The 24457-nt window shown below is 40.0% G+C and overlaps 1 protein-coding gene across 1 annotated transcript; it reads left to right on the plus strand.

Annotated features, from left to right (window-relative positions):
• The first annotated feature begins 1971 nt into the window (after positions 1 to 1971).
• On the plus strand, positions 1972 to 23368 carry LOC309807747 (glycine N-acyltransferase-like). Its single transcript, XM_082627627.1, has 6 exons — positions 1972 to 1983; positions 7920 to 8015; positions 11116 to 11223; positions 16215 to 16341; positions 18241 to 18412; positions 22524 to 23368. Exons 2-6 carry the CDS (start codon positions 7938 to 7940, stop codon positions 22924 to 22926), a joined length of 888 nt encoding a protein of 295 aa, XP_082483753.1. The 5' UTR covers positions 1972 to 1983; positions 7920 to 7937; the 3' UTR covers positions 22927 to 23368.
• Positions 23369 to 24457: the final 1089 nt, after the last annotated feature.

The following is a 24457-nucleotide window of genomic DNA, read 5'->3' on the forward strand; positions in this document are numbered from 1 at the left end:
AATGATAAAAGGTTAAAATTTCTTAGACATAAAAAAAGTGAGGATTGTACTAAACTGTACTACATTAATTTTATCAATAATGATACACTTTTTGGACAATACTACGAAAAGAAAATTCCTGTGCTGTAAAGACAGACATACAAATATTCCTGAGAATCAGGAAATGTTCTTCATGATATAACCCAGATATGGAACACCTACAGAAATAATAAATTTAACCACACCTTATGAGAGGCTCCTGGCTTCTTATCTTATGAGGGAATCAGGTTCTTCTCTGCTAAGCCAGGACTGTGGGAATCTTAGTTAAGACCATTCCAGTGTATTTCTTCCCCGACTCCCCCAGTGTACTATGGGAACTTTCAAAGAGTCTGGAACTGTCAAGTACCCCTGGAGTTATACCTGCTAGCTGATGGGACACCTCTAGCTCCAAGTGGTCATCTGTCACTGTCCTTCATAATGACTATCATAATAAAGAACACACTTCAATCTACGCAGTCATATCAAACTAGTTGACCTTCTTTAGCCCACAGAGTTAAGGATAATGAAACAGTCTTGAGTTTTCTTTGGCTGACTGGTAAGAATCTGTGCCATTGCAAACACAGTGGATTAACACCAAAGGAAAGCTGGAACAATCTATGTGTAAGATAAATAAAATTCTCCCTGGCTTTCTATGCTTTCACAACAGAAAACTGTTTCTTTTCCTAAGTTAGTTCCCTGATACTGTAAAAGTAATTTGCCTCCATACTTCTATGTCCATTTGCAAGATACATTCTGTATGCTATCTGACTACAGATAATGTTTTAACATGAATTTGTTTTCTTTGAATACCAGGAATCCCAAATTAAGGCAAAACCTTATCTAACATTGTGACTTGTGCATCTTCACATATATATAATGAGCTAGTTAGGAACGGCCGCCTTGAGTCAACATAAATGAGGAATTTGGTGAGGAAGTTTCTAGGAAAAGCTCACACTGTGTATAACTATGTTATGGATGGTGTAGTAGGACAATATGTCATCTCTTTCTGACATTCTTCTCTTCATTGTGTCACATTAGAATGATCCTATCAAAAGGGGCTGGATCCATAACCACAGGGAAAAAGTATTTCACTAAATATTTTGAGAGATATTTACATATGCAGCTTACCCTACATGACGGTAATTTTGTTTTGCTATGTTTCATTTAAGAGACATTAATATACATTTTATATTTGTCAGGCACTTACCTAAGCATTTCACAAATGTTAGCCCATTTAACTTAAAAAACCAAAAACCTAGGGAGGGATAAATTGGGAGATTGGGATTGACATACACACACTACTTTATATAAGATAGATAACTAATAAGGACCTGCTGTATAGCACAGGGGACTCTGCTCAATACTCTGTAATGGCCTATATGGGAAAAGAATCTATAAAAGAATAAGTATATATATATATGATAACTGATTCACTTCGCTGTACACCTGAAACTAACACAACATTGTAAATCAACTATACTTCAATAAAAAACAAAGTAAATAAATAAATAACAAAATAAAATTTATAAGAAAATTGGAAAAAAAATAAACACAACCTAGTGAGAGTAGGTAGTATTATTTACCTCACCTATAGATGAGGAAACAGAGGCACAGAGAGATTAGATGACTTGGTCAAAGACACACAGCTGGTAAATGGTAGGATGAGACTACAAACCCGTAGTTACAGTCAGACTCCCAAATTTGCAGAAGCAGCAGAACATGTGACCCAGAGGGAGGGACCAGGTGCCACTGGATTCCACACCAGCTAACAGAAGCTTCTCCCCGCTGCTTTTAAAGAGACAAGGTCTACTTCAACAGCTTCAGTTTAGCTATTTCTGTAGAAAAATTACCAAAACACACTTTGCAGTTCCTGGCTGTACTTGCCAGGGTAAAGGTAAAGTTCATATTCTGGAAAAGTCTGCTGCTTCTCATTTGTTCCTGGGGACCTTTCTCCGTGGAGACAAGGTGAGGGCTCATCTCACTGGAGAGAATCGCTACTTTGTGACACCTGCTTCCTCATTTTCCTCTCACGACAAGGTGGGAAAAATCAAATGCTCTTGTTGGTTTCCAAATGAAGGGCCGAGCTTATTTATTGACGCTTAGGTTGAAGAAAAGGGAGTCTATTCAATTTGAGAAATAATGCGTTGCAGGTACTCTGTATACAGCAGGTGTACTGTGGAAAAAATTCTTGGAAGGATTAAGCCAGGTTTCATTCTAAGCAGATAAACGATATGGGGGGGATATGGGAAGCTGGTGGGTGAGTGAAGAAGTCATAACATTTGCAAGGAAGGATGCTGATCCAAGTAACATTTATCTAGCACCTAATGTGCTGAGATACCAAGCAAACAGCGTCTTAGTCCTTTAGGAAAGCTTCTAAAGGAGGTAGCTTTTTCTTTAGATAAAGGTTAACCAGGAAAGTGAAGTAGTCTGTTCAGAGTCAAAGAGGAAATATGCAGAGGAATGTGGACTAGAATGCAGGCCAGATTTACTGTTAATTCAAATCATGTGAAAAAGAAAGTTAATTTAAAAGATTTTATCAATAATGCTATGGCCATAAAATGTCTTTTTTTTTTTTTAATTTATTTTTGGCTCTGTTGGGTCTTCGTTGCTGCGTGCAGGCTTTCTCTAGCTGTGGCCAGCAGGGGCTATTCTCCGTTGCAGTGCCCGAGCTTCTTATTGCGGTGGCTTCTCTTGTTGCGGAGCACGGGCTCTAGGCTCACAGGCTTCAGTAGTTGTGGCTTGCGGGCTCCAGAGAGCAGGCTCAGTAGTTGTGGCTCACGGGCTTAGTTGCTTCGCGGCATGTGGGATCTTACTGGACCAGGGCTCGAACCCATGTCCCCTGCATTAGCAGGTGGATTCTTAACCACTGCGCCACCAGGGAAGCCCCCATAAAATGTCTTTCAATATTTTGTTTTGCCTTCTAAATTTATCTTTCTACATCCTTAAAATTCTCATATATGTTGCATATAGAATATGTGTAAGCAAAGATTTACCTATTATAATCAGGAATTATGTACTGTTTTATGTTCTATTTTCTCCTTTTATTTTAGTATTCTCCTGTGTATGTGTGTGATAGTTATTATATTAATGGTTCCTAGAGTTGCAACATACTAAGAGATCATAATTTATGTAATCTTATCCTAGTGCTAGACATCGAGATTGTGTCTTGTTTGTTCCTATTTGTTAATGTTGTTTTATAAAACTATTCTTTAGAACTTGTTTTCTCTGTTTGAATTGTTCAACATTTTGCAAACATTTCCAATAAGGCAAAGGCTGGGTCTGAACTGTGGGCTTTGCCCTTTGCCAAAGCTAAAAGCTCACCCTGACTGTACAGTGTTCTAGAGCCTCTTCAGGTTTCAGTCTACCCTATTAACTGGACAATATGTTTGTTGGTGGTGGTGGTAATTTCCACTGTGTGTATGTGTGCACGCCTATATGTAGAGCAGTCTCACATTATGTGATTTGCAGTATTATAACAATGTTACAACCCCAGAAATTTGGCATCAAGCTCATTTTGCCTCTTCTGCTTCATTTTACCTCTTACAAGATGCTTCTGGATAAAAGGTCACATTTGCCTCTCAGAACGTTAGACTTCCACTATCCTGAGGCTCTCAAGGAGATGGAGCCAATGTCTGGAGACGTTTTTGTTTTTCACAATTGAGAGTGGAGGTGTTACTACTGATGGCTAGTGGGTAGAGGCCAGGGACATTACTGTATGTTCTACAGTACACAGAATTGCTTCCCACAGTGAAGAATTGTCTGGGCTGAAATAGAAGTAGTGCTAAATTTAAGGAACACTGCTCTAAACTGATCAAGAAGTTCTTAAAAAGAACATGAATTACCAGTACCGTGTCATCATGAAAAGGTAAATTAAAACCACAATGAGATAACTCTTCACATCCATAGTTTAGCTAAAATTTAAAAGACCAGCAGTCTGAAAATGATACAAATGAACTTATTTACAAAACAGAAACAGACTCACAGACTTAGAAAACAAATTTATGGTTACCAAAGGGGAAAGGTGTGGGTGGAGGGATAAATTAGAGGTTTGGGATTAGCAGATACACACTACTACATATAAAACAGCTAATCAACAAGGGCCTACTGTATAGCATAGGGAACTCTACTCAATACTCTGTAATAATTTATATGGGAAAAGAATCTGAATAAGAATAAATATATGTATATGTATAACTGAGTCAGTTTGCTGTACACCTGAAAGCAACACAACACTATAAGTCAAATACATTCCAATATAAAATAAACTTTTTAAAAATAATAATAAATTAAAAGAAAAAAAGACCAACAGTCCAAAGCATTGTTGAAGTGTGGAGTAACTGGAACTCTCATGATTTGCTGGTAGGAATGTAAAATGAAACAACTACTTAGAAAAAACTGTTTAGCAGTTTCTTATATAGTTAAACATATACCTTCCATTCAATCCAGCTATTCTACTCCTAGGTATTTACCTAAGATAAGTGAAAACATATAACCACTACAAAGCTTTTACATGAATATCCATTGTAGTTCTACTTATTATATCCAAAAAAAGGAAAGAAAAGAAACAACCCAAACACCTATCAACAGATGGATGGATAAATAAATTGTGGTATATTTCTACAATGAAATAATACTCAGAAATAAAAATTAACAAACAACTGTTATGTGATCAAATTGGGGTTTTTTTGTTTGTTTGTTTGTTTGTTTTTGCTGTACGCAGGCCTCTCACTGCTGTGGCTTCTCCCATTGCGGAGCACAGGCTCCGGACGTGCAGACTCAGCTGCCATGGCTCACGGGCCCAGCCACTCCGCGGCATGTGGGATCTTCCCGGGCCGGGGCACGAACCCGTGTCCCCTGCATCGGCAGGTGGACTCTCAACCACTGTGCCACTAGGGAAGCCCAATCAAATTGTTTTAATCTTAACATCATTATACCACATGAAAAGTACATAGTATGATTACATCATATTCAATATAAGGCAAACTAATCCATAGTGATAGCTGATCAGTTCTTGAGTAGGCTAGCAGTGGGGAGCAACTGACTACAAAGAGAAATCAAGAAACACAGCAGGGCTTCCCTGGTGGTGCAGTGGTTGAGAGTCCGCCTGCCGATGCAGGGGACATGGGTTCGTGCCCCAGTCCAGGAAGATCCCACATGCCGCGGAGCGGCTGGGCCCGGGGGGCCATAGCCGCTGAGCCTGTGCATCCGGAGCCTGTGCTCCGCAACGGGAGAGACCACAACAGTGAGAGGCCCGCGCACCGCAAAAAAAAAAAAGAAAAAAAAGAAAAAAAAACAGAAACACAGGGGATGAAGGAAATGTTCTATACCTGAAAGGTGGTGATGGTTTCATAGGCATATACATGTGTCAAACCCATAGAATTGTACCCTACATATGCTTTTAATTATGCCCATTTAAATCATTCAACAATAAATGTATTTTTAAAAGATATAACCACAGCTATAGTGATGCTGTCAAAGACTCTCCTCTCCCCAAACCAATAAGTGAACATAGGGAACAAAATGGCCTGTTGGTGTCCCCAAAGAACTGGAGAGCACCTGGAAGTGTGGATACACTCCCAGGATACACACATGGAAATGTCAAGAATATTCACTCATTCAAGCAATCTCAAATTTGTTCACACAGCAGGTTCCAAAAGGTAGATGAGATCTTTGGAACCATAAGCATTTTCCCACTGAAAGTAAGCACCACTGGTTCCATCTCTACAAGTCTGTATCTTAACCGACCATGCCAAAGGGCATGTGTTCCTAAAAAGAAGAAAGCCAAGAACATGCTGGACAGTGATCTGGAAAGGTAAAGTGCCTCAGCACAAAAGGACTAAGTACATAAATCTACATTTTTCCTGCTTCCTTCAGGGAATGATAATAATAATGACGTATTAATATTATTCTCTGCTAGGCACTCTGCTAAGAGTTTTACATGCACTTTTTCATTCATTTGGTGCCAGTGCGTGGATTACTTCATTTAATCCTCACGTCTATGATTTTTCCCAGGGCACTATTCTAACTGAAGACATTCACATCGTGGTCTGTGTTTAAGTTACATCCCATTCCTTCAATACAGAAAAAAAATCCAATGGACTGATTTGAATTACTGTGTAGTTAACGGTCAGTGACAATATTAATAATAACAATAGTAAAAATAATAACATTTTGAGTTAATATATGCTGGAAATTTTTCTATGCACTTAATATGTATTAATTCATTTAATTCTCACAGCAGTTTTCTAAGATAGGATCTCTTTCCAGAGGATTTATTAATGAGGAAACCAAGGAACAAGGAAGTCAAGTAACTTTTTGAAGATTACATAGCTTGTTAGTGGTGACATTGGGATAATCATGGACAGCAACTTAATCATGAAAGATGCACTTGCATACTTAAAGAATGTGTTTGTTCGGTGTGACCAATGGGGTTTAATTTCCAAAATATACAAACAGCTCATACAACTCTATAACAACAACAACCAAAAAAAAAACCCAATTGAAAAATGGGCAGAAAACCTAAATAGACAATTCTCCAAAGAAGAAATACAAATGGTCAATAGGCACATGAAAAGATGCTCAGCAGCACTAATCATTAGAGAAATGCAAATTGAAACTACAATGAGGTATCACCTTACACCAGTCAGAATGGCCACCATTAAAAACTTTACAAATAACAAATGCTGGAGAGAATGTGGAGAAAAGGCAACCCTTGTACACTGTTGGTGGGAATGTAAGTTGATACAGCCACTATGGAAAACAGTATGGAGGTTCCTTAGAAAACTAAAAATAGAATTACCATATGATCCAACAATCCCACTCCTGGGCATATATCCAGAGAAAACTCTAATTCAAAAAGATACAGGCACCCTTATGTTCATAGCAGCACTATTCACAATAGCCAAGACAGGGAAACAACCTAAATATCCATTGACAGATGAATGGATAAAGCAGATGTGGTACATATGTACAATGGAATACTACTCAGCCATAAAAAAGAATGAAATAATGCCATTCGCAGCAACATAGGTGCAAATAGAGATTATCATACTAAGTGAAGTAAGTCAGAAAGAGAAAGACAAATACCATATGATATCACTTCTATGTGGAATCTAGAATATGACTGTGTCTAGAATATGACACAAATGAACCTATTTATGAAACAGAAACAGATTCACAGACATAGAGAACAGACTTGTGGTTGCCAAGGGGGGACGGGGCAAGGGGAGGGATGGAGTGGGAGGTAGCAGATGTAAACTATTATATATAGGATGGATAAACAGTAAGGTCCTACTGTGTAGCACAGGGAACTATATTCAATATCCTATGATAAACCACAATGGAAAAGAATATTTTTTTAAATGTATATATATATAACCGAATCACTTTGCTGTACAGCAGAAATTAACACAACATTGTAAATCAACTATACTTCAATTTAAAAACAGAATATGTTTGTTAAAATATATGTGTCCTTAATGACTGAAATTCAGGGTAGTATAAGAAGGTGAAGCGAAAATGATCAGAAAGAGAACCCTGTGCTTTCTGCCCATCTCATCCTTCCTTGGAGTTGGTGAGGACTTCAGTGACAGTGACACCAATAAAAGGCACTGAAGATGGGCTTGGACATAGGTATTAGGATAGAATCTTCGGCTCTTGTTTCTTTGTGTCTTCTATGAGGTGGCCCCTTCAGGACTTTTATGATGCCCTTCTAAACCCCTGTCCTTCATAGTAAGGCTAGAAATCTATGGTGACTATACTTTCTCCCCCTCTCCCAAAGCAGTTTTCTAGGCAAATTTATCTCACCTGTTATCTTCTAAGGTTCAGGTAAATGTGTGCCAATCTATTCCTATTGGTTCAGTATCTTCTCATTCCTGGCTGTTTCTTGGTCTTCTCTCTAGGCTAAGGTACCTGCCAAGATGCTCCACTTACAGGGTCCACAGATGCTGCAGATGCTAGAAAAATACTTAAGGAAGAGCCTCCCTGAGTCCTTAAAGGTGAGCATGGGACATTCTTAGGGAACCAAATGGTTGCGTCTTCTTGTAATAGCGGTGAGAAAGAGAATGAGCTTTTACTGAGCACCCATTCTGTGGCAGGAACTCACTCATGCTGCATCTCACATAGTTCACACCACCTCTTGGCAAGGGAGGTCTATTATACTCATGTCCCAGAAGAGGAAACAGGTCTCAGTAATATGACTTGCCTGATACTTTTAAGTGGCAAAAAAACCGCTCTCTGCAGACTCAAAAACATTTCCTTGATTTCTCTTTAAAAGGTTGATCTAAGTACGTACTAATTTTTAAACATTTGTGCCTAAGGCAAGGTTAACCACCATGTACCTTCTTGGAACATTTAATAGGTCAACTCCTATTTCTTTGAAATCCATAAGATTGTGCTCTATCCATGGAGGAGACCTAGAAATAATTATATACTATTCATTATTTTATTGCAGCAATATTTGTTACAAAGTGGCTGGATTTATGCATATTTTATTTATATTCTCATTTTTAACATTCAGAGGATTGATGAAACGAGTAAAATGCTTTTCTTTCATTTTTTATTTTTTGGCCATGCATCTTGTGGAAGCTTAGTTCCCCGATCCAGGATTGAACCCAAGCCCTCGGCAGTGAAAGCGTGGAGTCCTAACCACTGGACCACCAGGGAAGTGTCTAAACTGCTTTTTAAAAGCTCCTTTTACACCTAAAGACAGAAGCTTAAGTCACATGCAACCACTGCCCAGCACCAGCACCAATGGGGACCTCAAGGTCAAAACAACGCCAGCGCAGTTCATTAGTGGAAATAGAAAGCACTTATAGCCCTTACCTCATCCCAGCCACTGGGCTTTATCTGTGAACTCATATAAACTTCAAAACTCCCATATGAGGAGGGTATCCCTCTTCTCCCTATGTTGTAGATGATGCATCTGACCAAGGAAACTTAAATAACTTGCCCAACTGGTTACTGCTGAGGCCAGAAATATAATCCATTTACCCAATTTCAACTCACCTGAGCCTACCTGCATGCTTTGAGCAAAATAGGCCCTCCACTTCAGATGCTGTTAAGAATGAGGAGAAACTGGATCTCTCATGTATTGCTGGTGGGAATGTGAGACATACAGCCACTCTTGAAACGCAATTTGTAAGTTTCTAACTAATCTTGCAACCAGCACACAACCAGCAATTACAATCCTGCGCATTTGCCCCAGACAAATACAAGTTTATTTTCACACAAAACTATGTACATGAATGTCTATAACAACCTTATCCATCATAGTCAAAAGCTGAAAACAACTCAGATGTCCTTCTGTAGGTGAATGGCCAAATGAACGGTGGTACATCCATACTATGGAATACTACTAAATGACAAAGAAGAAATGACCTGTTGATACCTGCAACAATCTGGATGAAGCTCCAGAAAATTATGCTGAGTGAAAAAAAAAGCCAATCCCAAAGGGTTACATGCTACATGAGTCCATTTATATAAAGTTCTTGAAATAACAGAATTATAGAAATGGAGAAGAGATTGATGGTTGCTGGAGGTGAAGGAGGAGGTGAGCAGTGGAGGGTAATGGGTGTGACTCTAAAGAGCAACACGAGTGACCCTCGTGATGATGAAACTGTTCCACATCTTGACCGTATCAATGTCAAAACCCTGGTTGTGGTATTCTACAGGCACAGAGACACTAGGTCTCTGCACTTTACCAAGTTCACACAGTAAGTAGCCAGGGTTTTATTCCAGGCAGGTTAACCCTTGAAGCCAAGTACTAACCATTATGCTCATCCACTGGGCATAACGCCTTGGACATTGGTCGATAAAGTTATATATTTCAATTTCTATTATTAGTTTTGTCAAGAACATGCACCCTAATCCTACCATGGGAGTTAGGTGGATGACAGTGACATCGCGTTGGTTCTGTGGCTAAAAGGGCAGACTCAGCATCCAGCCTGCCTGGGTCTGTGCCTGTCTCTTCCACCGTCAAGCTGTATGTTGAAACTACATCACTTAACTTTTACATGCTTTAGTTTTCTCATACACAAAGGGAGTAATGAGGGACTTCCCTGGTGACCCATGGTTAGGACTTGGCGCTTTCACTGCCCAGGGCCTGGGTTCGATCCCTGGTGGGGGAACTAAGATCCCACAAGCCGCACAGCCAAAAAAAAAGAAGGGAGTAATGAGAGCTCTAACCTCTTGGGGTTATTGTCAGGATGAGAAGACTTTATGTTGAACAGGTGGAACTGTGCCTTGCACACAGAGAAGTTATGCAAATATTAGCCACTGTTATTACAGATCAGACCATAAATTTACAGTGGGGTGAATTGTGGATGCATCTTATGTGACGCTAATACTTTGAAAGACCTGGCATAATTTGGGGTGAGTTGAATCTATTCACCTTCCTATATCTTAACTATTTGTAAACCATCCTTTTACTCTGGGGAAGAGAAAGGTAAGCATTCTTCTATGGGTAGACTATCTGGCTTTATTTTTATTTACTATAAAAGGACCAAAGAGACAATTGTCCCTGACCTTTAATTACTATAGCCTCCACTTATTGGTAGGAAATATTTACCTTTACCAGAGGATAATTTAAAAATATATGTTAAAAAGCCTTAAACATATAGATAACTTTAGGCCCAGCAATCTCCCTTCTAAAAACCTTCCCTAAGCAAATATCAGGTACATATGCAAAGATTTCTGCAAAAAGATATTCTTTGAAGGGTCATTGTTTACACTGAAAAGTTGGAAACACCTGGAGTGGAGTGTATCTGGTATTTTTCATTTTTTGTGAAGTTTGTTGTATGTGTACATGAATAGAAGGAAATTTATTAAAGATTTTATTAAATTCTACAATGGGAGAGTTCATAATTTTTATTCATAAGTTTCATTGGTCTGAATATTTTCTATATGAATATTTTTAAAAGATATATTTATTGGGGCAAAAATTAGAACCTAAAAAACAGTCTGCAGAAATTCTCATTAGGTGCCTTCCAATCAAAAAATTTCATTATTTCATAGAAATAAACCTTGTCCTGATCAAACAAGGCACTTTGCCATCTCTTCCTAATAAGCTGACATTCTCACTTTCTTGGGATACTGCAGGTTTATGGGACCGTCTACCATATGAACCAGGGAAACACTTTCAAGCTAAAGGCCCTGGTGGACAAGTGGCCTGATTTTAATACAGTGGTTATCCGCCCTCAGGAGCAGGTAAGGTGCCAGATGTGGAATCAGTATGCATGTATGTTCATATTTGCTATGTGCTTACCATGCACCTGGCAATGTGGTAGACCCTGGGATTATAGAAATGAATCAAGGTGTTGGTTAACAAGTCCTTGTCCTCAAAAAGCCCACAGCCTGGAGGAAATTATAGATAAATCCACAGATAAATTACAGCATCGTGTGAAACAGGAAGGATCAAAACACAGATAGCATCCTGCTGCTGCTTAAGACCAAACACACTTTGTCATTTCTTGCACTCAGTTTGTGGGAATAGAGGCAACCAGTGGGAGGTTGTGGTAATGTAGGATTATGTAGATGATCACGTTTGTTAAAAGTATCAAAGGAGCATTTCCCAGGCTAGATTTCTGCATTGTAATAAATGAAACCCATTTTAAACCCTTAACCTAAGGGGAAAAAAATATTTCCTACCTTTTAGAAACACCAATTTTGAAACCACACCAACTCATTCATGCTAACTCAAAACTTCTCATTGTGATACTGTCTTCCCATTGAGATGCTGCAGGGTGTTATAACCTACTGTCATCAATAAAGCAAAAAAAACAGGGCAGGAAAAAGGCTATATGTGGTAGAAGTTGTAGGGGGAGGATCAGAAATGCTTCTTAGTAGAAATTTTACCAAAACTGGATGTTGAAGGCAAATAAGATTTTTCACATGGTGGCAGGGAAGGACTGCCCTCAAAGCAGAGAAAATAGTAGTTGCAAGGCATAAGGTCTGAAATAACAGAGTGAACTAAGGAAAACTGAGGAGCAAATGACATAGTTGGAATTGTTGTTTACATATTGTATGATAATTTTTTAATTAGTGAAATTGAATAGTTAAGACATTTCAAAAATAAAACATATAATGATATTTTAAAATATCAAGTAAAAATCTAAAATTTTAATGTAAGTGTATTTTTTTTTAATTTTTTATTTTTTTTTTATTTTTATTTTTATTTTTTTATTAGTTTCTGCTTTATAACAAAGTGAATCAGTCAATTGTAAGTGTATTTTATAGAACTTATATAGAAGTGAAATTGGTAAGAAATATTATTCAAAATAACCAAATTAAATAATCTGAAAATGAAGACTTTTAATTATTGGTAGAAACCTGAGCTACTTTCAAAAATACAGTCTTAAAAATAAGATTTGTCCACCTTTATGAGCGATTATTGACATATAAGATTTTGTAAGTATAAAATGTACAATGTGTAGATTTGATACACATATATCATTAAATGATTCCCACCATAGCTTTAGCTAACATTCCATCAGGTCACGTAATTACCATTTCTTTTTTTTGGTGAAAACATTCAAGATCTACTTTCTTAGAGACTTTCAAGTACAGCTGACCCTTGAACAACATGAGTTTGAACTCACAAGTTCACTTATATGTGGATTTTTTTCAATAATTATATGCTACAGTACGACACCATCTGAGGATGGTTGAATCTGTGGATGCAGAACAGCAGATACAAGGGCTGACTGTAAAGCTATAGGCGGATTTTCAATTGCATGGAGAGTTGGGGTCCATAACCCCTGCATTGTTCAAGGGTCAACTGTATATAATACAGCCTTGTTAACTATAATCCCCATACTGTATATTAGATCCTCAGAATTTATTTATCTGGTACAATAAATTTATTTATCTGGTACAAACTGGAAGTTTGTACCTTTTGATATCTCCACATTTCCCCCACCTAGGCCTCCCCAGCCTCTAGTACCCACCATCCAACTCTCTGTTTCTATGATTCAGCTTTTTAAGATTCCACACATAAAAAAGATCATACAGTATTTGTCTTCCTCTGTCTGACTTATTTCACTTAGCATAATGCCTACAAGGTCTATCCATGTTGTCACAAATGGCAGGATTTACTTCTTTCTTGTGGCTGACTGAAATTCCATTGTAAAGATATGCCACATTTTCTTTATCCATTCTTTTTTTTTTTTTTTTTTGCGGTACACGGGCCTCTCACTGTTGCGGCCTCTCCCGTTGCGGAGCACAGGCTCCAGACGCGCAGGCTCAGCAGCCATGGCTCACGGGCCCAGCCGCTCCACGGCATGTGGGATCCTCCCAGACCGGGGCACAAACCTGTGTCCCCTGCATCAGCAGGCAGACTCTCAACCACTGCGCCACCAGAGAAGCCCTATCCATTCATTTTTTGTTTCCATATTTTGGCTCTTGTGAATAATGTTGCAATGAACATGGAGTGCAGGTATCTCTTTGAGATCCTGTTTTCATTTGCTTTGGCTACATACCCAGAATGGGATTCCTGATTCATATGACAGTTCTATTTTTAATTTTTGGAGGAACCTCCATACAGTTTACATAGTGGCTACACCAATTTAGATTCCCACCAACAGTGCACAGGGCTCCCTTTTCTCCAGAGTTTCCCCAGTACTTGTTATCTCTTGTCCTTTTGATGATAACCATTCTGGTATGTATGTGGTCTTGATTTGCATTTACCTGATAATTAGTGATGTAAAGCACTTTTTCATGTATCTGTTGGCCATTTGTATGTCAATTCCTCTGCCCTTTTTTTTTTTTTTTTTTTGCGGTATGCGGGCCTCTCACTGTTGTGGCCTCTCCCGTTGCGGAGCACAGGCTCCGGATGCGCAGGCCCAGCGGCCATGGCTCACGGGCCCAGCCGCTCCGCGGTATATGGGATCCTCCCAGACCGGGGCACGAACCCGTATCCCCTGCATCGGCAGGCGGACTCTCAACCACTGCGCCACCAGGGAGGCCCTCAATTCCTCTGCCCATTTTTAATGGGATTGTTTGGGGTTTTTTATATTATATTGTATGAGTTTTTAAAATATGTTTTGGGTACTAGCCCCTTATCTGATATGTGATTTGAAAGTATTTTCTCCCATTTGATAGGTGCCTCTTCATTTTGTTGATTTTTTCTTTTGCTGTGAGAAGCTTTTTAGTTTGACGTAGTCCCAATTGTTGATTTTTTGCCTTCTTTACTTGTGCTTTTGGTGTCATATCCAAAACATCATTGCCAAGACCAATGTCAAGGAGCTTTATCTCTATATTTTCTTCTAGGTTTTTACAGTTTCAGTACTTATGTTTAAGGCTTCAGTCCATTTTGAGTTAATTTTTTGAGTGGTGTAAGATTCGTTCTTCTGCACATGCTTATTAAGCTTTCCCAATACCATTTATTAAAGAGATATTCTTTCCTGACTGAGTGTTCTTGGCTCCCTTGTCAAATATTAGTTGATCATATATGCGAGAGCTTATTTCTGGGCTCTCAATTCCATTCCATTTGTCTATGTGTCTATTTTCATGCCAATACCTTACTGTTTTGATTTCTACAGCTTTGTAGTATAGTTTGAAATCAGAAAGTATGACGCCTCCAGATTTGTTCTTATTTCTCAGGATTGCTTTGTCTAGTCAATCTTTTGTGGTTCCATATAAGTTTTAGGATTTTTTTTTCTATTTCTGTGAAAATGCTATGGGAATTTTAATAGAGGTTGCATTGAATCTACAGATGGCTTTGGGTAATATGATTATTTTAACAAAATTAATTCTTTCAATCCATGAAACCTTAAGCAATTCATTAACCATAAATCCAAAGGTATATCTTTCCATTTGTTTATGTCTTCTTCAATTTCTTTCATCAAAGTTCTGTAATAGCCTTCTCTTTTCTCTTGTTATCATTCTTGGCTTAAAGTCTATATTGTCTGATACAAATATAGCTATCCCTGCTCTCTTTTGGTTTCCATTTGTATGGTATGCCATTTTCAACCCTTCACTTTGAGCCTATGTGTTTCCTTAAAGCTTAAAGTCTCGTAGGCAACACAGAATTGATCTTTTTTTTTTTAATCCATCTAGCTACACTATATATTTTGATTTGAGAATTGAATCCATTTACACTTAGAGTACTTATTGAGAGGTAAGAACTTATTAATGCCATCCTATTGTTTTCTGCTGTTTTGTAGTCCTCTTGTTCCTCTTGCAACCTTCCTTTGTGAACTGATGATTTTCTGTGGTGGTAAACTTTGATTCTTTTCTCTTATCTTTTGTAAATCTACTGTAGGTTTTTGCTTTGTGATACCATGAGGCTTATGTAAAATATATTACAAATATAACAGTCTATTTTACTCTGATAACAATTTAACTTTGATTGCATACAAAAACTCTATCCTTTTGCTCCCTCCATTTTATGTTTTTTTAATGTCAATATTTATATATTTTTTATATTGGATATCCATTAACAAATTATTGTAGCTATAGATATTTTAATATTTTGTCCTTTAATCTTTATACTAGGGTTAAGTGGCTAAAAACCATAACATTACTATATGAGAATATTCTGAATCTGACTATATGCTTACTTTTACCAGTATGCTGTATATTTTCATATGTTTTTATGTTACTAATTAGCATCCTTTCCTTTCAGCGTGAAGACCTCCTTTTAGCATTTCTCTTTTTTTTTAAGAAGGAATCAGAACATTTTATTCGAGACAAATTTGAGGATTATAACCTGGGAAGAGCATCTCAGAAAGCTCTGAGAACTGTTCCCCTTTCAGTGTTTCTTGTAAGGCAGGTCTTTTGGTGATGAACTTCCTCAGTTTTTGTCTGTTCGTGAAAGTTAGTGAAACATCGAAAAAACTGTTCCAAGAGCAGAAAGAGACAGCAAGCCTCAGTGCTCAGTCAATTTTCAAGCTTCTTAATGAGTTTTATGGAGGGATAGAAAAATAATTTTAAATGGATCATTTTTGCTTGGTTTGAAAATTTAAAGCAATAACTGAGTTAGGAGTAGTTTTGTTCAGGACATTTTTCATTGTTAATTGAATCAGGGAGTCCTTGACTTGATCTCATAATGTAAATAATCCTTTAATAAAATCAATACAATGAAAAAGCTAATATTTTAGTATTTAAAAGTATCATAAGATAATGGAACCCTGAAAACGAATATGGCAATCACTAAATACAAGCATTTTGGTTGATTCTACTTTTCCCAACCCAAACAGGAGATGACAGATGACCTGGATCACTACACCAATACTTACCAAGTCTACTCCAAGGACCCTAAGAAATGTCAGGAATTCCTTGGTTTGCCAGAAGTCATCAACTGGAAGCAACATTTGCAGATTCAAAGTAAGGGAACTGGGATGTGTGCTGGCTACTGAGATCTCCCATGTCTGTATCTGTATTGTCACTTTTCATTTTGAACTACAGCCCTACATCCTCTATATCTTTACTCCAAGTCCTAGACACTCAGCCTGCTGTCCCTTCTTTCTCTCAGCTGCCACCACTACCTCCATAGTTGTTAGTTCACAAACGTATTTGGGAGCCTCCCAGGTGAAATCTGAAACCAGCCCCCATATACATGTATGGCAAGGAGAGACCTAAGAAAGGGGCAGACCACTACCGATTGGTAGGTGGCAAGTTTAATAAGCAGGAGAACTTCCAGGCTTGTCTCCTGCAGGAGACTGCAGGATAAGTATATCACCTCACCCACTTGCCAAAATCTTAAACATTTATATAGTGGCCTTAACTGGGTTCAGTCATGTACCCAATCCAGATATCTCAACACCACATTTCAATCTCAAGGCTGTGTCCTTGGAGCAGCTTCTGGGAGCTGGGAAGGCAAGTGGGAAGCACATTCCAAGGAGGGGAGGGAGTGGGGAACCTCCAGTTGCCTGGGTCCAGCTCATGAGTCAACAGGTAATACGTCTTCTTGATGATCTCCTCCAACGATAGTGAATTAGAACTTGAAGACTGCAGTACATGGGGTTTACATAGGAAATCATGAATAACATAATTTCTTACTAGCTAAGGATTCGTGGTTTATTCCAGGATCTATTAGAGAGCTTGAATATGGGAGCACAGCTCTCCTTCTGTCTCAGCTCCGTTTTATCATTGTCTTATTTACGAAGGAGGAATTTAGTAGTTAAGAATGTATTTGGGAATTCCCTGGTGGTCTCTGTGCTCTCACTGCCAGAGGCCCAGCCCAGGTTCGATCCCTGGTCGGGGAACTAAGATTCCGCAACAAAGATCTCCCAAGCTATTGTGCGGCCAGAGGGGGGAAAAAAAAGTATTCTCTGGAGTCAGACTACCTAAAATTGTGACCTTGTTGGGCCTGTTAGTAGTTATGTGACCTAAGGCAAGGAACAACCTCTCTTGGATCAGTTTCCTTATGTATAAAAATGAGGATTAGAATAGTACCCCAAACATAAGCCATTTAAAGATTGAATAAGATCTTGAATGAGAAGTGCTTAGCACTATGCCTGATTTTATCAGCTAGGTTTTCAAACCATCCCCAAATAATGACTGCAAACCACAATCATTTATTAGCTCACGATTTTGTGGGTCAGCAATTTGGACTAGACACAGCTGGGTGATTCTTCTGCTGGTCTCTCCTAGATTCACCCATGTAGCTGTAGTCAGCTGGGGGTTTTCAATGAGCTGGTAGGACTAAGTTAGCCATAATCTCAAGTTTGGCTGTTAAGGCTGGCTTTGTCTGTGCTGGCTACTCACTGTGCTGATGAAGTGGCTTGGGTGATGTACAGAAGTCACAGGTTCTCAAGAGCAGAGAGAAAAGGCAAACCTCCATGCATAGTCCCTTTTCAAGCTTTTTACTGATTCATGTTTGTTATTTTTCTATTGGCCAAAGCAAGTTTCATGGTCAATCCCATAGTCAGTTAAGGAGAAAAAAATGAAGATGGTGAAGAGGAACAAACTCAGACCACTGTAGCAGCAATCTACTGCAGTGAGTGCATAGAATTTTTCAATCAATTTTGGTTATTATCTTTATACCTCATCTCTTTTGATGGTCATAACTGTACTGTGATGTATTCAGGAATTGTAGTATTATCCCAATTTTGAATTATTTTTAAATATGAGAGTGATTTGCCGTTATCCCATAGAAGTCTTTTCATGATGGAACACAAGTTTTAATAATTCGAAACCTGCAAACTTTGCAGCCGTTGGACAGCTTTTTCCTGACACTTAAAGGAACAATGATATCTCATATAATTCGTTTCCTCCATCTAGGTTCACAGTCCAGCCTGGATGATGTGATAAAAAATCTTGCGGCTATTAAATTGGGCAAGGTGAAGCGAACACAGTGCTTTCTCTATATGGTCTCTGAGACAGCAAAGAAATTGGCGACTTCCTTCCTGGATGCAAAAAACGTATCACCCAATGGTGATAAATACAAGTCCATGTAAGTCTGAAAGAAGTTGCTCTGGGGAATTCCCTGGTGGTCCAGTGGTTAGGACTCTGCGTTTTCACTGCCTGCTGAGGGCACGGGTTCAATCCCTCTGGTCTGGGAACTAATTAAGATCCTGCCCACAGGCTGCGCAGTGCGGCAAAAAACAAAAAAGGCTCTGGGCTTCCCTGGTGGCGCAGTGGTTGAGAGTCCGCCTGCCAATGCAGGGGACACGGGTTCGTGCCCCGGTCCGGGAAGATCCCACATGCCGCAGAGCAGCTGTGTCCGTGAGCCATGGCCGCTGAGCCTGCGCTCCGCAACGGGAGAGGCCACAACAGTGAGAGGCCTGCGTACCGCCAAAAAAAAAAAGAAGCCTCATATCTGTCACTACTGAATTAGCCAGCACATTCTAGGACAGTCGCAAAAAAGCACAACAAACTGGGGTGGCTTAAAACAGCAGAAATTTATTCTCACAGCTCTGGAGGCCAGAAGTCCCAAGTCCATGGGTTGGCGAGTCTCTGTTCCCTTCAAAGCCTCTAGGAGGGAATCCTTCCTTGCCTCTTCCAGATTCTGGTGGTTCTAGGCATTCCTTGGCTTGTGGCTTTGATACCAACCAGGGTTCTTGGCCTTCCCCGATCAATAGAAATTGATTAGAGGCCAGACAAGAAGTTCAGGTAAGGCTTTATTGGGAGCCTGCTGCAGCAGCGGGGAGAGAGAACAAACAACAGGTTCCCTTGCTTGCTTGCTGAGGCAGGGGGTCGAGCTGGCTCCTTCTATGGGGTGAAGGTAGGGGTGTGTCCAGGGGTCGGGCCGGAGGGGTGGCTTAGGTGTTTTGCCCACCCCTTTGGTGGTGGTGGTGTGTGCAGGGGGCATGTGCAGCACCCAGCTTTTGCTCCTGACACCCTGTTTTTTTGCTCCTGGCTCTTCAGAAGTGGGAACTGGGCGTTTTTGGTCTTTTTGTCCCTTTGTCCATAATTTGCCCCAACTGCACATGCACACAGTTATGTTTAGTTTCTTATAGTTTCTTTGTATTTTGTTGCCCGAGGAGAAGTTTGTCCAGGGGCAAGCATTGCAGCACCGCAGCAAAGGGTCCCAGGTCCCAGCCTGTCTCAGCTTCATCACTCTCATTTCTGAATTTGCCTTCACATGGGCTTCTCTGTGTGTGTTTGTGTCTTTTCTTCTGTCTATTATAAGGACAGCTTTTATTGGATTAAAGGCCCACTGGATAATCCAGGATGATTTCATGTTGGGATGCTTCATGTACTTACACCTGCAAGGATGCTTTTTCTAAATAAGGTCACATTTTCAGGTTCCAGGTGGGCACACCTTTTGAGTGGACACACCATTCAACCCACTATGCCTCTTACCTTCTCTTCCAGCTTTTGCTTTAGTCTCCTAACCATCCATTTTCTGCCAAGCAGCCAGAGTAATCTTTTTTTTTTTTAAATGCACATTAGACCATGTTCTTCCTCTGCTTAAAAGACTCGAGTACTTCCCATCTCACTTGGAAATAATTTGGAACTCCAACATGACCCTATAAGAGCCAACACCCATCTACTTTTTTTTTTTTTTTTTTTTTGCGGTACGCGGGCCTCTCACTACTGTGGCCTCTCCCATTGCAGAGCACAGGCTCCGGACGCGCAGGCTCAGCGACCATGGCTCACGGGCCCAGCCGCTCCACGGCATGTGGGATCCTCCCAGACCAGGGCATGAACCCATGTCCCCTGCATCGGCAGGTGGATTCTTAACCACTGCGCCACCAGGGAAGCCTGCATGTGTCTTTTTGAAGTATGGTTTTCTCTGTGTATATGTCCAGTAGTGGGATTGCTGGGTCATATGGTAATTTTATTTTTAGTTTTTTAAGGAATCTCCATACTGTTCTCCATAGTGGCTATATCAATTTACATTCCCACCAACAGTGCAGAAGGGTTCCCTTTTCTCCACACCCTCTCCAGCATTTGTTGTTTGTAGATTTTCTGATGATGCCCATTCTAACTGGTATGAGGTGATACCTCATTGTAGGTTTGATTTGCATTTCTCTAATAATTAGTGATGTTGCGCATCTTTTCATGTGCTTCTTGGCCATCTGTATGTCTTCTGTGGAGAAACGTCTATTTAGGTCTTCTGCCCATTTTTTTGGATTGGGTTGTTTGTAAGCTCAGGCCTTTTGAGTCAGCTTTTCCCTCTGCCCCCACCCCACCCAATCCTGACACACATGACTTCTTTTGCTGTTCAGAACTGCTCAAATGTCACCTTCCAGAGAAGCCAGGCCAGACCACTCCACCTAAAATCACTTCCCAGTTATTTTCCACACATGACCCACTTTTATTTTCTTTGTAGCACTTATGATTATTTGAAATTAGCTAATTTAGTTAACGGTCTTACTTACTGGATGTTTGAACTCTCCCCAACAACGTTGCAAACCCCACGAGAGAGAGCAGGTACCTTCCCTGTCTTGTTCACTGATAGATCTTCCACAGCTAAAACAATGCCTGGTATATAGGAGGTATTTAATAAATGTGTTCAGTAAATTCACTTGACAAATTTTTCCAATAAAGAGAATTTTAACAAATAATATATTTTCCCCCATTGATGTCCAGTCTAACACTGAATAGAAATGAACACTGACGGTGGAGATTTGAGCTGAAGATGCCCAATCCCATGGCCTTCCGTTTGTACTCCTGGGAGAGTTTTATTCACTTTGTATCAAAGAATCTCTCTGAATCCCCTTGTCTGCACTGTAGCATAGACAGGATGGGAGATGTTATCCCCATTTTCCTGACAGAAAACAGACTTAGATGAGAAATAGCTTGTTCAGGTCACATGGATGGTTAAGGGCATAGTGGGCTTGAGTCTAGATCTCCTAGTTCCACCTTGTGGGCTCTTTCCAGGACACCTCCCAAAGCCCCTTTACAGCCTGCAGATGACATCAGATTCAGTGTTCTGTGCCTTGAGGGCTGCCTGCACTTCATGTCACTGCCCCTTTCTGGACTTCAGCCTCCCCACTTGCTCAACATGGTAGCCAAGGACCTTCGGACATTGACATTTTAAGCTCTGGCTTCACTGCTTGCTAGCATGTGCTTTGGGGCACTTGTTTATATCTCTGCAACTTTTTCCTTCTGTGTAAAATAAGGATAAGAACACCTGCCCTATCTAGGTTGGAAGGTTGCAGGAGAGGCCAAATGAAACAATTGTAGCTAATTTCTGTAGAGGATTTATTATCTGCCAGGTGCTTGTTCTAAGCCCCTACATCCATTGACTCATTTAAGCCTCACAATGATTCTATAAAAGAGGTGTGATTATCATCCTTATTTATTAGATGAAGAAATAGAGGAAGTGGGAAATGAAGTAATCAGCCCCAAATCACCCAAAGAGTCAGATTATGAATCCAGACAGCCTGGCTCCAGAGCACTTATGCTTAAATATGCTCCTATTCCCCTCTCAGAACAATTGGGGTAGGGGACAAATAAAATACTCCACAGTACATGTGATATTGTTACCGAGCCAAACTTGGGTCCAACTTCAGTAAAGCCAATCTGACACCGGGCTATGGTGAAGGAAAGTACAGCATTTATTGCAGGGCGCCAAGCAGGGAGAATGGGCAGCTCATGCTCAAAAGACTCAAACTCCCCAATGGCTTTCAGGGAAGGGGTTTTAAAGTCAGTGTGAGGGAGGGTGCTGCAGGGTTGTGGTCAGCTTGTGCATAATTCTTGGATTGGTTGGCATCAAGGTGAAGTCTCAAGCATCATCAACCTTCTGGTTTCAACCAGTCTAGTGTCTATGTTCTTGAGGTCAGCAGTTTTCATCTGATGGGGATCTGCTTCTTGTAAAAACAACTTAGAAATGTGTGTCAGGTCCTTATCAACATCTTGCAGGGAATTGTGAGTTCAGTGATTCTGCCATGTGGCAGATTTATAGTCTAAATTGTTACCAGTTTCTCAGCCCAACAGCTCTTCTGTTTCTAGATCATCACATTTTCTAATCATTAACTCTGAAGTTAGCCTTTTGACACTCAAGGGAGGCCTGGGAGACTAAAGCAAAAGGTTTTTATTTCAAAGGACAGGGATAAACAGGTTTGTATACAGTTTCAATATTATGGGCTATTCTTTCCCCTTGTTCCCACTAGCCATCAAAAGGTGTTGAAACTCTCATCCCTGGATCCTACCCACGCTGCCTTGGTGAATAAATTCTGGCATTTTGGTGGCAATGAGAGGAGCCAGCGATTCATCGAGCGCTGTATCCGGGCCTTCCCCACCTTCTGCCTGCTGGGGCCTGAGGGGACCCCTGTATCCTGGGCCCTGATGGACCAGACAGGAGAGATGCGGATGGCAGGCACCATACCTGAGTACCGGGCCCAGGGCCTCATCACCTACCTCATCTATGTCCAGGTTCAGGCTCTAGACAAACTTGGCTTCCCCATGTATTCCCATGTAGATAGAGCCAATCACATCATGCAAAAACTGAACTTTAAACTGAAGACTATCTCTGTGGACTCTGACTGGAACCAGTGGAACTTTGTGCCTCTGTGAAGCAGCCCTGAACACAAGACAGTGTGGAATGAACAGGGCATGTGGCTGGAGGAGCTGATGGGTGATGGAGAGAGGAGAGAGGGAATAAACTATAATCAGTAGTAATGAAGGGTCCTGAGCTCTGAGGAAGCAGTGATGGGTAGTGAACAGGATAGCCTCAGTCTCTGTGCTCAAATACCTCCCAGGATTACCTTAGTTTCCTCAGTAGGAAATAGGCCAGGCACCCCAGCTGTCTGGCTGGTACAGCTCCCACACTTACAGCATCCTAGTCATGCTTTATACTTAGGTGCATGCTTTTCTACATTGTTCTTCCTGGAACTACTAACTCATTGACCCTTTCCAATTTGCCAGAAGGATTGTAATAATTTGTGGGTTCTAGGACTTTTTCCCTCTGGCTTTCTATGTTTTGTTTTTAATTGACTGGAGAGTCACATGTCTTCTGAGTAGCTCTTTGAATATCCTCCTTTCCCAGGTCACTTCTTAAGCCTTGTATTATAATCACATGAAATATACTATACACACACACCATACATTTTTATATCTATAGATATAGATGGTATGTGTGTGTGTGTGTGTGTGTGTGTATGTGTGTAATGCAGCAGAGATAATTAAAACAAAAAGACTGACTGGCATTAATATCTTCTTTTGCAACTCCTACTCCAGGAAAGAGATACTAACATTGTTTCTGTCCTCTGAAATTGCACAAGGTGAGAGCTGGGAATTTCAGATTTACTGGGGGCTTACTGAGGACTAGCCTGGGAAACAGTTTCTCAGATAGCTCTGAGGAACTCCTCCAAAGAGGTAAGGTGGAAAAGAATGGTACAAATGAACTTATTTACAAAACAGAAACAGACTCACAGATTTAGAGAAGGAATTTATGGTTACTGGGGTGGGGTGGGGTGGGGGAGGGGGAAGAGTGGGGGAGAGGATATTTAGGGAGCTTGGGATTGACATGTACACACTGCTATATTTAAAATGGATAACCAGTCCTAGCCACGGCAATCAGAGAAGAAAGAGCAATAAAAGGAATACAAATTGGAAAAGAAGAAGTAAAACTGTCACTATTTGCCAGTGACATGATACTATACATAGAAGATCCTAAAGATGCCACCAGAAAACTACTAGAACTAATCAATGAATTTGGTAAGGTTGCAGGATACAAAATTAATGCACAGAAATCTCTGGCATTCCTACAAACCAACAACAAAAAATCAGAAAGAGAAATTAAGAAATCACTCCCATTTACCATTGTAAGAAAAAGGATAAAATATCTAGGAATAAACCTGCCTAAGGAGGCAAAAGACTTGTACTCAGAAAACGATAAAACACTGATGAAATAAATCAAAGATGACATAAACAGATGGAGAAATATACAATGTTCTTGGATTGGAAGAATCAACATTGTGAAAATGACTATACTGCCCAAAGCAATCTACAGATTCAGTGCAATCTCTATCAAACTACCAATGGCATTCTTCACAGAATTAGAACAAAAAATCTTACAATTCGTATGGAAATACAAAAGACCCCA

Source organism: Mesoplodon mirus (genome assembly GCF_964341445.2).
Source record: "Mesoplodon mirus genome assembly, chromosome: 7".
NCBI lineage: Eukaryota > Metazoa > Chordata > Mammalia > Artiodactyla > Ziphiidae > Mesoplodon > Mesoplodon mirus.

What these genes read in the sequence shown, in the direction of transcription:
- LOC309807747 (XM_082627627.1), top strand. Translation starts at nt 7,938, where the DNA reads ATGCTCCACTTACAGGGTCCACAGATGCTGCAGATGCTAGAAAAATAC. An exon ending in GCCTCCCTGAGTCCTTAAAG is followed by an intron (nt 8,016 to 11,115) that starts GTGAGCATGGGA and finishes GGGATACTGCAG; the next exon opens with GTTTATGGGACCGTCTACCA. An exon ending in GGTGATAAATACAAGTCCAT is followed by an intron (nt 18,413 to 22,523) that starts GTAAGTCTGAAA and finishes TGTTCCCACTAG; the next exon opens with CCATCAAAAGGTGTTGAAAC.